Source organism: Chiloscyllium plagiosum, chromosome 2, assembly GCF_004010195.1.
Source record: "Chiloscyllium plagiosum isolate BGI_BamShark_2017 chromosome 2, ASM401019v2, whole genome shotgun sequence".
NCBI classification, from domain to species: domain Eukaryota; kingdom Metazoa; phylum Chordata; class Chondrichthyes; order Orectolobiformes; family Hemiscylliidae; genus Chiloscyllium; species Chiloscyllium plagiosum.
Window position 1 is genome coordinate 60,813,843 of NC_057711.1, and position 17,657 is coordinate 60,831,499.

The following is a 17,657-nucleotide window of genomic DNA, read 5'->3' on the forward strand; positions in this document are numbered from 1 at the left end:
TACAGTTTCCTGTCTTCTGCCCCACTCCCTTTTTTTAAACAGGGGTATTACATTAGCCATTTTCCAATCCTCCAGGACCCTCCCTGACTCCAATGATTCCTGCAAAATCACCACTAATGCCTCCACAATTACTTTCAAAACCAATTCCCCACTAAGAGTGATGAAATCTAAGTTCATTTGATGTAATGGATTGGAAATGAGGGCTATACCAGAGTTAATATCCTCTATCCTTTGTTAAAATGGCATAAGCTGGTTTCTCACAATAAGTGAAAGTAATTACAAAAACTGGCTGGATTACAAAATGTATTATTGAGCCCCTTGTCCTCAGGTAATCATCTTCAATCATCAAGGATCATTCAAAAATAAATTCCAATTTCTCTTAAATGTATTGTAGAATCATAGACTGACAGAGCACAAAATAAAACTATTTAGCCAATCTGCATATCAGATCACTTCCAATGTCCCCAGGTTATGAGAAGTGCCAATATAAGGAGACTCCTCATGGAAATGGCTTTCAAAGGGAGATGTGGAATCTCCATCATCCCCCATAAATCTATCCAGAAAGATTTTCATTTGTTTATTTCCACTGTCACTCTTCTGCCTTCCTCTGCCTGTAATTACATTGAAAATCTGTTGTACTCCTTGTAACTTACATAGAAGAAAGGTTAGGTAAAATAACTGTTCACACACATTAAATCAAAAGCAAATTAATTCTGAGAAAGATAATCCATAATATTTTGCATTGAACACCATATAGCTTTATCTTTACCTGTTTTATGTTATTAGAACCAACACGTGATACAAGAGTTGTGCCCAGCTCTGTCAAGACCTTCAAACAAGCCATGTTCATTTTGGCAGCTTCACCCAAGAGCAACAAACCAAGTGCAGAATCAATCCTGAAGATTAAAAAAATAGTCATACATAATGGAAACAGCCTTATCAGTTCAACTAGTCCATGCCATCCAAGTTTCCCAAATTAAACAAGTCTCACTTGCCTGCATTTGCCCATATCCCCCTAAATTTTCCTATTCACGTACCTATCCAATGTCTTTTAAATGTTTTAACTGTATCTGCACCTATGACTTCCTTTGGCAGTACATTCCACACACGAACCACCCTCTTTTTGAAAACATTTCCCTCAGGTCTCTTTTAAATCTTTCTCCTCTTACCTTAAAAATATGCATTCTAGCATTGAACTCCCCTACCGTAGGGAAAAGACTTTTACTATTCACCTTACCAATGCCCCTCATGATATAAACTTTTATAAGGTCACCCCTCAATCTCCTATGCTCCAGTGAAAAAAGTCCCAGACTATCCAACCTCTCCTTATAGCTCAAACCCTCCAGTCCCAGCAATAATCTGGTAAATATGTTCTGAACCCTCTCCAATTTAATATTGTCCTTCCCATAGCAGGATGACCAGAACTGTAATTAGAACCAACACGTGATACAAGAGCTGTTCACAGAACTGTTCACAGTACAAGTTACTAGGATTCAAGTCACTTGGTCCTGGGATTTGTTAGATGGTAATTGTTTTTAAATTCTTCCTTCATGTTTATCTAAGCAGAACCTCTTCCGTACTCCTATTTTGTTGATACCCATTTGAACAAGTGAATCCTCTGTCTGTAACTACAAGTTCCTTTCTGGCCCTGAGCAGGCAGCACAACTTTCTGGAATGCTTTCAATAGCAGAGCAGAGTCTTTCCCCAATTAGACTGCACCTCTACTTACATTCTCACTTGAATGGCTTGTAGAAGGATTCAAAAACAGAGCCAGAACATAAAAGTAGGTCACCTAAGCTATTTGAGACTAGGGACAGTAAAAGTGCAGCTAGACACATAGGCCAGGTACGGTTAATCAGACCTGATTCCACTCAAGCAAAGAAACATGGAGCCTAGCAGATAGATGAGAGTGTGATGCTGGAAAAGCACAGCAGGTCAGGCAGCATCCGAGGAGCAGGAGAATCGACATTTCGGACATAAGCCCTTCATCAGGAATGAGGCCTCATTCCTGATGAAGGGCTTATGCTCAAAATATCAATTCTCCTGCTCCTCGGATGCTGCCTGACCTGCTGTGCTTTTCCAGCATCACGCTCTTGACTCAAATCTCCAGCATCTGCAGTCCTTACTTTCTCCTAGCTAAGCACGTACACAAGCTAAGCTCGCTAACTGGAGTACGTCCCAATTCAGCAAGAAAACAGGAATCACATTCAACTGGTGTTGCAAAGTTTGAGGTAAATGATCTAGTGCAATGTGCCACATACTCCATGCTTAATGTGATAAGTCGATTATACTACCAAAGCTTGACAATCAATATGTAATTGGTTAATAAGAAGGAACAGATACATGATTGATGTGGATTTGTGTATAAAATACGATTATAACTGTTGAAAGACAGACTCTCCAGCCAAAGGTGACTGTTGTCCCTTTAAGGTTGAGTCCCTTGCATTGCAAGTAATAAAGGCACTGTGTGTGAGAGAAACTAGAATACTATCATCTGACTGAATGCTTTTCCTCAACAATTTTTGGAGGTCCCACCAAGATGGCTAACCCTTTGAATTGAGGTGCGTGTCTGGAGACCGTACCTCACTGGCAAACGAACCAGCTGCAGCAGAGAAAAGGTAGGGACATTTATCCCTTTGGTTTGGTTACCGGTGAGAAAAGGGGTTGTGACCTGTGTTCCAGGACCGCGGTAAGCCAATTAGGAGCGACAATAGTACAGATTTGAATATATGATGTGAGTGAACGTTGTTCCAGAGTGCTAGGATAAATGAGAAGAGAAGTAGGTTAGAGGCCCTTCAGAGAAATAGTGCATTATGTGTGTGTGAGAAACTAGAGTACAATCGTCTAACTGAATGTGCCACAGAGTTCACTCATCTGCCTTGCAGTTCCTGTTGTCATCCATACATACAGCAGGAATCTTGAACGTGTTGAACAACTGTAAGGGCTGAGACTCCTCCACTTGTTTCTCAAACCCCATATCTGCCTCACCCACAGTGTAACCCTCCCATATCTACTTTTGTGTCAAATCTAATTATCCAATTCCAACGGAGTGACTGCCTTCTGGAACCTCCCTGATGCAACAGAGTCTGTAGTTCTGTTCCAGTTTCATGACTCTGAGCTGAAATTGCTCAAACAGCAGACACAATCTATAGATGCAACTGCCACACTGGAAGTGGCAATCATCAGCCCCCATATAGTGTAACATATCCTGCTATCTTTTATTATGTGTTAATTATTACATAATCGGTCAATTTTATTACTACCTTACTACTGTTGTAAACCTTACTAAATCTCAATTATTAAAAAAACTTACATGGGTACACTAACCATACACCTCTTCCTGTGATATCATTTTGATTTTTTCTTGAAATGCTGTTTGCCAACAGACAAAGCCCTCAAGTTGTTTTGTTCTAAAGTCACTTGCGTTAATGCTATAAATCTCTGCTGCTATTGCTTAAACAAATACTTTTTTCTTTATATTAAATCTGAACCTTTATATGAGATCAGACATTAGCACTGCTGCTTCAGCGGCAGGGACCTGGGTTTGATTCCAGCCTTGGGTGACTGTCTATGTGAAGTTTGCACATTTCCTCTGTTTGCCTGGGTTTCTGCTGGGTGCTCTGATTTCATCCCACAAAGATGTGCAGGTAAGGTGGATTGACCCTGCTAATTGTGGAGTTACGAGGCTCGGGTGGGTCTGGATGGGTTGCTCTTTGGAGGTCGGTGTGGATCTAATGGGATGAACGGCCTCTTTCCACAGTGCAGGGATTCTATGATTCTATTCTATGATCATATACAGAACTATGTTGTGTAAAACAACTGTATGCAAAAACAAAATATTTATCTTTTGAGGTTATAGCCTTCAATGTCAAAGCAGCTAAACAGATCCCCTCTGCTGTGACACTAGGCTATCTCGACTAAGAAAGCCATTGGATCAATGCTTTAAATTAGCTGATCTCAGCTATTGCTATAGCAGGACACTAAAGTTAACCTCAGTATTTGAGGTGATGGAAACAGAAGTGAACTATTCAGAAATTCTGCTCTCAAGTCCTACTTTCTATGATCCTTACTTATAAGTTCATACATAACCATTAACCAAAGACAGTGTTAGCTTTCGCTATAACTTATCCTCCTCAATCTACCAACCAGAGTCAATAGATGAATGAATGCCTTTGAAAACACACAACTGTCACCTATTATTTGTGTGGCTTTCCCTTTAATTTTTTTTAATAGCTGTACCATCTTATTCGACCAGTGATATGCATTATTTTACATATTATCATCTGACTACTAAAGATTCTGTATAGTATTCACAGTTCCATTGATGGTGCAGATTTTCATGTGGGCTATCCTGGAGTCACAAATTTAAAATGATACACATTGATAGCTGTGGGAATGAGTTGTGGCAGGCTGGATGCAAGTTTGACTCAGGGATAAAAGGCATAGGATAATGGTGAGCATGTTCTTAGGGAGCAGGATGAAAGAATATAGGTGATATTGCCGAGGGGTCCATATGAGGACTGTACCCTTTGATAGATATTAATGAACTAAACTTAGAGTCAGAGGGCCTTTGGTCCAACTCATACAGGCAGACCAAATATTCTAAGTTAACCTAGTCCCATTTACCAGCATTTGGCCTATATTCCTCTAAATCCTTCCTATTCATGTACCCATACAGATGCAATTTAAATGTTATAATTGTATCAGTCTCCACCACTTCCTCTGGCAGCTCATTCCATACACACACCACTCTCTGAGTAAAAAAGTTACTTCTTAGGCTCCTTTTAGATCTTTTTCCCTCTCATTGTAATCCTGTCAGAAGTCATGCAACACCAGGTCATAGTCCAACAGATTTATTCAAAATCACAAGCTTTCGGTGCACTGCTACTTCGTCAGTTGAGGTGGACATTCAACTGTCGTGTTGTCATGTGACTTCCGACTTTGTCCATCCCAATCCAACACCAGCACCTCCACATCTTAAACCTATGCCCTTTAGTTTTGGACTCCACAACCCTGGGTGTCTAAGCCTCTCATGATTTTATAAACCTCTATAAGGTCATCCCTCAGTATCCAACACTTCAAGGAAAATTGCCACAGCCTATTCAATCTCTCCCTGTACTTGAAACCCTCCAACACCGGGAACATCCTTGTAAATCTTTTCTGAACCCTTTCAAGTTTCACAACATCTTTCCTATAGGAGGGAGACCAGAATTGAATGTAGTATCCTAAAAGTAGCCTAATCAATGTCCTGTACAGCCGCAACATGTCCTCCCAAATCCTATACTCAATCAATGCCCTGAACAATGAAGGCAAGTGTATCAAATGCTTTCTGTACTACTCTGTTCACCTGTGGCTCCACTTTTAAGGAGCTATGAACCGGCACCCCAAAGTCTCTTTGTTCAGAAACACTCCCAAGGACCTTACCATTAAATAAAATGAACCCTGCCATGACTTGCCTTTCCAAAATGCAATACCTCATATTTATCTAAATTAAACTCCATCTCCAACTCCACCAACTGATCAAGGTACCATTATACTCTGACATAACCTTGTTCACTGGCAATTATTCCACCAATTTTGGTTTCATCTGCAAACCTCCTATGTTCATACCCAAAGAATTTATATAAATGACAAAAAGCAGTAGGCCCAGAAATGATCCTTGTGGCACACTGGTGGTCACAGGCCTCCAGTTTGAAAAGCAACCCACTATCACCATCCTCAGTCTTCTACCTTCGAGCCAGTTCTGTATCCAAATGGCTAGTTCTTCCTGTATTCCATGAGATCTAACCTGGCTAATCAGTCTACCATGTTGAACTTGTCGAATGCCTTACTGAAGTCCATATAGATGATACCCACCCCTCTGCCTTCATCTTCTTGGTCACTTCTTCAAAAAACTCAATCAAGTTAGTGAGACACTATTTCCCACGCACAAAGCCATGTTGACTATCTCTAATCAGTCCTTGCCTTTCCAAATACATATACATCCTGTCCCTCAGAATCCCCTTCAACAACTTGCCCACCACCGAGGTCAGGCTCACCGGTCTATAGTTCCCTAGCTTTTCCTTACCACCTTTCTTTTTGTTTATTGAAAAGATTTTTATTCTTTACAGAACTATAAAATTACAAAAAATATAACAATCTGAGAGTATAAAAACAATTACAATAAACTAACTACTACTCTACTCTACAAAACAAATAATAAAAAAGCTACCCATATTATTCAATTAGTACTTGAACAAACTAAATTAATTTAAATTAAATTACCCCACTTAGAGCAACCCTCCCAAAGCTCCTTATCACTAGGAGCATCAGTTAGCATACCAGTATTTATTTGGGATTCTTCCTCTCAGGGCACCCGGCTCATCAGACCCAGGTCTCATGGCGAAACAAAAGCCCTAGTTAATATGGCTGAGAGATCTGTTTCTAGATGGTTCAGAAAGGGCCACCACGTCTTGTAGAAAAGTTTACTTTTCTGGTGCACCATACTTGTACGGACATCCAGGGATGTGTTCCATAACTAATGTATACCATTCCGGCAGGCCCAGAAGGCTTTCCGAGACCCAAGTCATCAAAATGTTCTTCCTTACACAATATGTAAAAATATTAAACAGCTTTTTCCCATGCTCACCTAAGGAAGGCAAATTTGACAGGCCCAGGAGAAGATGCAGTGGATCTACCTTGACCTCAGTCCTCAGGACCCCCTCCATGACACTTGCTATTGGTGCCTCAATACTTGAAAAGCTTGAAAAGCTTTGCATGACCACAAACAATAGGTAAACGTGCCTATACCTATATTGCATTTAGGGCTCAATGGAGATGGTCCCTTTTTGAATTTCGCAAGCTACTCTGGGGCCAGATAAACCCTGTGAAGGACCTTCAGCTGCATAGCATGCACTCTGTTGCAGATCAAAATCTTTCTCATGTTCTCCCAAATGTCCTCCCATATCTCTGATGAAATCTCCGCTCCCAACTCTTGCTCCCAGACCCCACGGAGCCGCTCAATATCTTTCAAGGCGCCACCTCCCGGTAAATGGTAAAGGGTGCTAACCGGGAAACTGCCTGTAGTCTGAAGCATTCTCCTCTCTACGTCAAACCTATAAGGATCAATCGAACTGTAGGCTTTTTCTGAATAAAGTCCCGAACCTGAAAGAAATGAAAGAAGTCCTTACTGGGCAATTCGTATTTGCGACTCAACTGATCGAAGGACATCATGACCTCTTCCTCAAATAAATCTCCCAGGCAAGAGATTCCCCTGGATCCCATAACTTAAAACCAGAGTCCATCAACCCTGGCCAAAATCCTGGCATTCCTACTATAGGAGTGAGAAAGGAGGTTTCAGATAAACTGCCTTCACTTTGTCGCATTGCTCTCCAGGCTTTAACCATACTGATGACAATTGGGTTCCATGACTATCCTCATCTTATCCATGCATAACAGATTAATGGGGGCACTTCGCCAGGGAGACCTCGATATTCTCGAAATGACCTCAGGTCCTCACACGTCCAATCATGCACAAAGGATAGAAGAGGGTTTATTTGATACCTCAATATCTGGAAAGTCTACCCCCCACATTCCCTGGGGAAGCTGCAATTTGGCAAGCTTAATGCGAGGCCACCTGTGATGCCAAATAAAAGAACCAAGCCAACCATTGAGTATCCGCAACATTTGCCCATGCAACATCAGAGGGAGCATTCACATGGGATATAATAAGCGAGGAAGAATGTTCATTTTAATAAGAGATATTCGGCCTAACCAAGATATTGGAAGAACCTCCCAACGCTGAAGATCCTGCCTAATCTTATTGAGCAAGTTAGCCTTATATAACTGGTCAAAGGTGGGAGTAATGAAAATGCCTAAATACAGAAAACCTCCCTGGGACCACCTGAAAGAGAATCAGATTTCACATTTGAGATCGGATATTATCCCCAAGTTTAGCAGCAAGATAGGCCTGTATAAAACACAGACCTCCACAGCCTTCCCCCTCTTGAAGATGAGAGAAATATTAGCTTCTCTCAAACAGGGCAGGAGGCAGTCCTGACTGTACAAATAATTGTACATGTCCAGCATTGGCCCAGTAAACATATTCATCAATTCCTTATAAAACTCACTCGAAAGGCCATCTGGGCCCAGTGTCTTACCACTTTGGAGATGCCTTACCGCCTCCTGTGTCTCCTGCACTGTCAAGGGAAGCCTGCTCTGAAGTCTCATCTGGAAGGTCCAGGTTCTTAAAGAAGGATTCCATTTTCACCAAATGATCCTCACAGCCCTCCGGCTGATACAGCTTGGAGTAAAATTTCCTAAAAGCCATATTAATCTTTTTGGATCCACAAATAGGCGTGATAGATTGGGGAGGTGGGGGTGCTCTTTTTCCTAGCCAAATATGCCAGGTATTTACCTGGCCTACACCCATACTCAAATATCCTTTGATTCGCAAAAAGAATCTCTCTCTCTCCTCGCTGTTTGAGTAAGCGTGGAATTCAGAGCAGCCTGGAGAGTTGTAATTCGCTGTAATTTAATCACAGATGGCCAATCAAAGTCTGTGATCTCGGCTACCTTCAGCCAGGTCTTGAGCAGACATTGCTGCTTTCCCCACTGTTGTTTCCAACTAGCTGAATAAGAGATGATTATACCCCTTGCATAGGCCTTGGCAGTCTCCCAGAGCACAGATGGGTTACTGACTGTGTCCGAGTTGATATCCAAAAACACTTTAAACTTCCATGAAAAGTATTCAATAAATTTACTATTCTTAAGCAGAAAGGGACCCCAATGCGCCAATGACACAAAGTTACCCCATTGTCCCTGGCCTTAACCTCCAAATACACTGCTGCATGATCAGAAATGGCTATGTTCCCAATTTTACAGAATAACACCGAATCCAAAAAAGCCGATGGACCAAGAAGCAAATCAATCCTTTTGTAACATTTGTGCGGATTGGAAAAAAAGTAAAATCCCTACCTGCCAGGTGAAGGCATCTCCATACATCCATCAATTCCAACTCCATACATAAGTCCACCAATTGTTTAGATTGTGGGGCGGTGCCCTGGGAACCCCTGGGCACCCTAGCCACTGTGGGATCCATGAGGCGATTAAAGTCTCCTCCTATAATAGTACGGCACGTTCCAAGCGCAATCAATCTAGAATGCGCACCCGTCAAAAATTTAAGAAGGTGTGCTGGAGGATTCTGAATACCTTACCTCTTAATATGTACTAAAGCTTTGAGTATCACAAACAGCCCATATTCATTTGTTCTAACAACTGAATTGGGAGATTCTTCTGAAGGAGTGTGGCTATTCCCCTGCTTTTAGAGTTAAAAGATGAAAAAAACAGCTGGTCAAATCCCACTTGCTTCAACTTTAGATGGTCCTTGTCATCAAGGTGGGTTTCTTGTAACAGAATGACATCAACCCTCTCCTTTCTAAGATTTGAAAGTACATTCTCTTAATTGGTGAGTTACTCCCCTTAATATTCCAGGTGCACCATTTGAACAAACAACTAGTCATAGTCATCTAAAACAGCCTGTGAACCTGAGAGGAAGAACCCTATTCTCAACGCATTGAGTAGAGACAATTAAAGACTCACAGAGTCAGAAAAACACATCGACAGAAACTACTAAAACAAAACTTTTAAAAACTACAGTTACAATAAACCAATACAGAAAATAGATAATAGGAGACTTGCCCCCTTGCCCATAGGGGGCACTCACACTACGACAAACACCTCCATGGCTAGCTGAAGCCTCACCCCAAACCCAGGCAAAACAAAAGTAAAGAATACATAAATCTTACAAGCATAGGAATTAAAAGTGGGTATGTCAACTTCCATTATTGCTGGAAAAAAACCCCAAAAGTTCAGAGAATGCTTCCCAAACCCCAGGAAAGTAAGAAAGGGAAGAGAAAAGGAGATTAAAAAATATTAAAGGAACAAAACAGAATGAAAGAAACAACAAAAAAACCCACTATTGTCCATATGGCTTGAACCAGTCAGTCTATTTGAAATGTCCAAAAAGTTCTTTGCTTTCTCTGCTGAGTCAAACACATGTACAGACCCTCTGTGGCTGAAATGGAGCACTGCCAGGTACTTTGCAGAGTATTGGATATCCAAATCCCTCAGCCTCTTCTTTACTTAATCAAAGATCTTCCTCTTAAAGATCACGGCCACAGAAAAGTCCTGAAAAACATAATCTTCGATCAAAGTTTGGGTGAAGATTTGTAGCTCGGGTGCTCGTTGTTGTGGTTCTGTTCACCAAGCTGGAAATTTTTGTTGCAAACGTTTCGTCCCCTGTCTAGGTGACATCCTCAGTGCTTGGGAGCCTCCTGTGAAGCGCTTCTGTTGTGTTTCCTCCGGCATTTATAGTGGCCTGTCCCTGCCGCTTCTGGTTGTCAGTTTCAGCTATCCGCTGTCGTGGCCGGTATATTGGGTCCCGGTCGCTGTGTTTGTTGATGGAGTTTGTGGATGAGTGCCATGCTTCTAGGAATTCCCTGGCTGTTCTTTGTTTGGCTTGCCCTATAATGGTAGTGTTGTCCCAGTTGAATTCATGTTGCTTGTCGTCTGCGTGTGTGGCTACTAAGGATAGCTGGTCGTGGTGTTTCATGGCTCGTTGATGTTCATCGACCTGGACCCAATATACCGGCCACTACAGCGGACAGCTGAAACTGACAACCGGAAGCGGCAGGGACAGGCCACTATAAATGCCGGAGGAAACACCACAGAAGCGCTTCACAGGAGGCTCCCAAGCACTAAGGATGTCACCTAGACAGGGGACGAAACGTTTGCAACAAAAATTTCCAGCTCGGCGAACAGAACCACAATAATCTTCGATCCCTGTGGATTCTTCCCCATCATTCTGGAAGCTTCCAACACCTTTTGCTTGTCTCTATAGGACTGGGATTGCACTAGGACCAGGCAGGAGTACTGGTCAGACCCGGGCCTGCGCCCCATGACCCAGTGAGCTCGACTGATCTGCACCCAGTCCGCCTCAGCTTCCCATCCCAGAAAATGTGGCAACCATTGCTCAAAAAAACTGGCTGGCTGATACCCTTCTTCTCACTCCAGCAGCCCAAAAACATGAATGTTCTTCCTCTGACTTCGATTCTCGAAGTCGTCAACCTGCTCCACTAAGGCCTGTACCTGCTTTTCCAGAGCCTGGACCTGTCCTGCCAAAGATTTGCTGCGGTCTCTGATGCTGCGGTCCACTGCTCGACCTCCTCCACATGCTACCCGTGGCGCTGCATCTCCTGCTCGTGCCTTTGCCGCATGGCCGAGATCGGTTCCAACCTGGCCCACGTCCCTTCCATCGTTGATTCGATCTTTTCTCAGAGTTTAACAAACTCTGAAGCCAGTCCCTGCTGAGAGGGTAAGTCCAACGGGCTTTCACAGAGGCTGATGCTGCGGCCACAGGTGCATCCATCACTGCAGGGGAGTGCACTGCTTATTGTGATCCATGCAGCCCTTTGCCTTTAGTCGTCTTCCCAATTCACTAAAAAAGATATGTAGCGATTCTAGCAACTTAAAATTACTGTTTTTTTCCCAGGTCATCTAAAATGTTGGGGGCAAAAGCATCACTTTGCCTGAGTTATGGTGCAGACCTCAGTAAGGCTGACTTGTTAGATTGCCGTCACCTTGAATCCCCACCTTACCACCTTTCTTAAATAATGGCACCACATAAGCCACCCATGGATCTTCCAGCACCTCACCCGTGGCTATCGATGATACAAATATCTCAGCAAAGGGGCCCAACAATCATCTCTCTAGCTTCCCACAAAGTTCTGGGATACACCTGATCAGGTCCCAGGGATTTATCCATGTTTATGCATTTTAAGACGTTCACCACTTCATCTTCTGTAATATGCACACTTTTCAAGGTATTACTGTTTATTTCTCCAAGTTTTCTACCTTCCATATCCTTCTCCACAGTAAATACTGGTTGAAGTACATTTTTAGTCTACCTTGAGTTTACTGTGACAGCCATTTGGTCCCATTACCCAACTAGTGTTTGGAGGAATTGTCACTCCATGTGGTGAGAAGAGATTTCGCTCAGTAACTAAGCCACAGTATTTACAGTTAGATGGTGATGAGAGACATAAACCTGGAAATGACTGGAATACATAAAGTTGTGCTAAACATAACAGCAGAACCCTTTAGAATATATTGATTTAGTTGTTCACCCAGCAGCTGGTCAGCTTGAAAGGCTGGTTGACCAGAAAGCCTGTGGTGAAAGACAGCAGTTGGCAAAACTATAGCTTATTGAAAATACCATTGTGCATTTTGTCCACTTGAGGCTACCACAACAGCAGGGGTCCAGTAGGAGAAAGGATAATCATAAAAGATTCATGTTCAACAGAACATGTAGCACTTTTGATTCTGAATGCCTTTGGTGAGTATCTAACCATTTATTCCTAGGTACTTTATAACAGCATTATGAAACTTTCAAAAGGCCCTTATCTATTTTCTGCGCAACATTATAAGTTTAAGATTTAGGGGCATGTTGAGGCTATATTAGAGATATACACAAAAGACACTCTAGCTTGAATTCAGAATTCGGGAAGCTTGCCCAATGTACCATTAAAAAATAGTGCCCTCCTTCTGTATTGTAGTGGAGATTACATTTCCTTACATGCGAAAAGTCCTGGTTCAAAACCATGCAAAAACATTTTGCGTGAATTACTGGCGTCATTGTGGAATAATGATTCCTGATTAATCCTCCCTGCTTACTATTTTAAAAGTTATTGTGATACAATGGTACCGTCCCTGCCTCTGGAGGTATCATATGGCCCAGAGGTATTCAAGTCCGACCTGTTCCAGAGGTGTATACTAATATCTCAGAACAGGTTGATTAGAAAATAACTATATACACACACATTGATTCTGCAAAAATGATCACCAAATCAAAAAGATTAATCTCAGGTCATTACAGGGAATTTTGATCTGTGTCCCAGATGAAGATAGTATTCTCTATGCCTGTCTAACATCTTATGATGTGTATTTAGAATCATCTGGATTTACACATCTGCAAATGTGTCTATGATATTTCAAAGGTATGATGGCAGGTTTTATAATTGCAGATGTCAAAAGATAAACAGTCTAACCTCTCCATGATGGATGTGAAGAATGAATGATATTTATGAGATGATTACTCATGAGGAATACAACTACAATTCAGCAAAAGAAATGCACTAACAACCTATTTCACATCCAGAAAATATAATATATGAAATAATTGTTTTCCAATGTGCAAAACAAGATAATTGTCCAATACTGCATAGGACTGAGGTAACTGCCAAACAAATTGTAAATTGAAATCAAAACATAAATAATCAAAGGTTGTCTCTTTAGTCAACTACCAGAGCTCTAAGAATTAGCAAAATCATGATTGCTTTCAGTATCTATATTACGTCTATATTATTGCCATTTGTTAACACAAAGGTTAAACAAAACAGGTCTTGGACATTTGTTGCCTTGTAGTTTTATGTGGATAGAGAGAAATTATGGCATTGGGCTGAGGAGATTAAAACTGAGCAAGTCAATAAACATCTCTCCAGAAAAAAAGATGTAAGACTTGGCTTCTATTTCATTAACCACCTTGGAATGAGGTTGAGCCTGACATAGTAACTATCACAGTTCAGGTTTAACTCCTGTAAACACAATTAATGTCTCATGTGCCACAAAACCACTGTACCCTTACAAACAGCATTGTAACTTGTCCAAATGATGTTCTAACTGTGGCAGTGCATTCTGACTCTGGACAAAGTATTCTATTATTGACAAACAGTGTAAAGCTGATGGAAAACCTAATGACTTTGCTGATGCTCGTCATCAGCAAAGTTAACTATTAACAACTAGGTGCCACACAAAAAGGACAAGAGAATGTAGCCAATGCAGAAGTGTAAGGCCGTTCTGCAAATTACTTTTGCACTCTTTTTGGTCTGTGTGATAGCAACCATTGGCTGCCTAATGTAGGTGTTCTCATAGATACAAGAGCATTGAGAGGTACAGTTGATAATGTCATAGACCAAGTATATAGAGCTAAATTATTCACTAAACTTGACTTCGATGTAAGCTACCATTAAAATGAGCTTGAAGTAGAGTTGAGGTAACTTACTCATATCAGACTTCTCAAGAAATAAGGCTCAATTTTGGAATCAGTTCAGCAGCTTAGATATTTCAGATGATGATTCAGTCTGCACTTCAAGGATTTGAAGCACTCTGAACATCAGTGATAACACTCTCATTTGTGGTCACAATGAATGTGAGCTTGAGATGTGCATCTCTACAATCAAACAAAACCAGAAATTTCTGAAAAAACTCAGAAGGTCTGGCAGCATCTGTGGAGTGTCAACATTTCGAGTCCAATGACCCTCCTACAGAACAGTTTCCTGTACACTGGTTTGAGGACACACATTTCCTGTTTTGACCTAACAAGATTGTGGCAGTGAGTTATTTCCAGTGATCCATGGTGGAAATTAATACTTATTGCATGCTAAAGAATACAAAAGAGTTTCCCAGCCACAAAGGTTGGGAAAGCTGACCCACCTTAAAGATTCTGAGAATTTAATACCAAGACTTTAATTTACGTTTGTGAAACTGAACTTTTGTCTCCTCCTCAATTAAGTCCTCTTCTAAAGGCTGAGCCCAGACATCATGCCTAACAGTTGGAATAAAATTAGCAATCACTTAAGAATTAAGAAATGTGATGTGGATTTGTTAAGGGAAAATTGAAGTGAGCTAACTTGCTCAAGTTTTTGATGAGCTAATAGGGAGGATTGATGCCAGTGATGTGATTGATGTGGTGTAAATGGATTTCTAAAAAGCATGTCATAAATTGCTACTGCAAGCTTGTCAGTGATGATGAAGCCTTTGGAATTAAAGAAGTAGTGGCAGCAGTTGGCTGAGTGACAGAAAGCAGACAGAAGTAACAAATACTTGCTCTTTGGACCAGAGGATTGTATTTAGCGCAGGTCCGCAGGGATCAACTTAGAAGCACTGCTTTTCTTGATCTATATCAATGACTTTGGTGTGCAAGAATATAATAAAATTAAAAAAAAGGACAGATGTGGGCCTTTCAGCCCCTCAAGCCATTCTATAAGATCGTGGCTGATCTGCCCTCGCCTGCTCCTCATAAACCCTCAACTCCTTGGTATTTCAAAAATCAACTCCCTCCTCTTTAATACTTATGATCTAGCTCTACAACTCTCTGGGGTAAACAAAGCCAGACATTCACTATTCGCTGAAAGGAAGGAAGGATAATGAAGAAGACATTTAGTGTGGCAATCTCTACTGGTCAGTGCATTGAGTATAGGAGTTGGGAGGTCATATTTTGGCTGTACAAGACATTGGCTAGGCCACTTTTTGAATACTGTGTGCAATTTTGGTCTCCCTGCTACAGGAAAGATGTTGTGAAACTTGAAAGAGTTTGGAAAAGATTTGTAACAATGTTGCCAGGGTTGGAGAGTTTGAGCTATTTGGAGAAGCTAAATAGGCTGGGGCTAGTTTCCCTGGAGTGTTGGAGGCTGAAGGGTGACCTTATAGACTTATAAAATTATGAGAGGCATGGATAGGATAAATAGACAAGGTCTTTTCCCCAGGGTGGAGGAGTCCAGAACTGAACGGCATAGGTTTAGGGTGAGAGGGGAAAGATTTAAAAGGGACCCAAGGGACAACTTTTTCACACAGAGGGTGGTACATGTATGGAATGAGCTGCCAGAGGAAGAGGTGGACGCTGGTACAATTACAACATTTGCAAGGCATCTGTGGGTATATGAATAGGAAGAGTTCAGAGGGATATGGGCCAAATGCTAGCAAATGGGACTATATTAGTTTAGGATATCTGATCAGCATGGCCGTGTTGGACCGAAGGGTCTATTTCCGTGCTGTACATTTCTATGACTCTATGACTCTAAATTCTTTTACATCTCAGTTTCAAAATAATTTTCCCTTATTCTGTATCTACATCTCCTAGTTTGAGATTCCCCCACTAGTGGAAGCATCCTGTCAATTCCCCTCAGAATCCTCAAAATTCCACTTGCCTCTTTTGGTGACATTTCGTGTTCAATGCACAATTAACATCTGAAACTCAATTCAAATAATAGTTGCTTTTTGATTTTTTTGACCTCACACTTTCTGCATGCAACTCCATCTGCCAAGTTTTGCTCACTCAATCTATTTGCATTCCCTCGCAGATTCCTTGTATCTTCACCACATCAGCATTTCACTCTGACCTTCTCCTCCAAGTCATTAATATAGAACATAGAACAGTAAAGCTCAGAAACAGGCAATTCAGCCCACTACGTCTGTGTCAACCATGAATGCTGTTCTAAACTAATTTCAACTGCCTGAACATGATCTGCATCCCTCTATTCCCTGCCTGTTCACGTGTGTGTGCCTGAATGCTTCTTTAACTTTGTTATCACATCTGCTTCTACCACCTTGTCTGGCAATGCATTATGGGCACTTAACACACTCATTTTTTTTAAAATCATGCCTTGCAAATCTCATTTAAATCTTTCCTCTCTCACCTTAAACCTATGCCCTGTACTATTTGACATTTCCACCCTGAAAAATACTCTAACCATCAACGCTATCCATGACACTCATTATTTTATATACTTCTATCGGTTCACCTCTCAGCTCCTGACACGATCAAGAACAATCCACATTTGTCTGATCTCTCCTTATACTTAATAGACTCCAATCCAAGCAACATCCTGGTTAACCTCTTTTGCACCTTCTCCAAAGCCTTCACATCCTTCCAGAAATGTGGTGACCAGAACTCCACACAATACTGCAAATGTGGCTTAACTGAAATTTAATACAGTTGCAACATGATTTGCCAACTTTTATAATCAATGCGCCTTCTTTACCACTCTATCCTCTTGTGTTGCCCCTTTCATGGAGCTACAGATTTGTGCCTCAAGATTCCTCTGAAATCACAAGCTTTCGGAGCATTGCTACTTCGTCAGGTGACTTTGTCAAACCCAGTCCAACAGCAGCACCTCCACATCATTTCTCTGCCCAAGTTTCCAACTGTTCTACATCCTGCTATATCCTTTGACAACCTTCCTCACTTCCCAATTTTCATGTTATCTGCAAATGGATTAATAAGGTCATCTATACTTTCATCCAAATTTCTGAATGCATATATTATGAATAACGCAAGTCCCAACACTGATCCTTGGGCAACACCACTAGTCACAGTTCTCCAGTCAGAAAAACAACTGTCTACGACTACCATCTGCCTTTTATAGCTAGTAACTTATTGAAGTCTTAGGACTGATTCATATGGTACTCTACTATTTGTTTCTTTCCAACCTTAAAAAGGCGTATGGGGTCCTGGGTTTTTAAAAATTGGGTCATGGAGTACAAAAGGAAGAAAATTAAGGCAAACCTTTATAAAGCATTGGTTTAGCCTTAACTAGAGAATTGTGGCTAATTCAAAAGAATGCATTTTAGGAAGGATATGAACACATTAGAACATGGCCAGAAATGATTTACAAGAATATATTCCAGGGCTGAGTGACTTCAATTTTGCAGCTCAATGGTAGAAGTTTAGGATGTTCCTTTTCATGAAGAGACAGATGAGAGAAAATCTGTTGGAGGCTCTCAGGTTCAACACTCACTGGGTGAAGAAATCTCTCCTCATCTTGGTCCTAAATGGTCTATTA

The 17,657-nt window shown here is 41.3% G+C and overlaps 1 protein-coding gene across 5 annotated transcripts in view; it reads right to left on the reverse strand.

Moving 5' to 3' along the window:
- Positions 1 to 17,657, reverse strand: part of tmem232 (transmembrane protein 232) — a 139,549-nt gene that overhangs the window by 48,800 nt on the left and 73,092 nt on the right. For all 5 annotated transcript variants that reach the window (XM_043710462.1, XM_043710482.1, XM_043710446.1 and 2 more), the window contains one exon: positions 770 to 896. In XM_043710462.1, the coding sequence (XP_043566397.1) occupies positions 770 to 896 (127 nt within the window). The remainder of the gene's footprint in view (positions 1 to 769; positions 897 to 17,657) is intronic.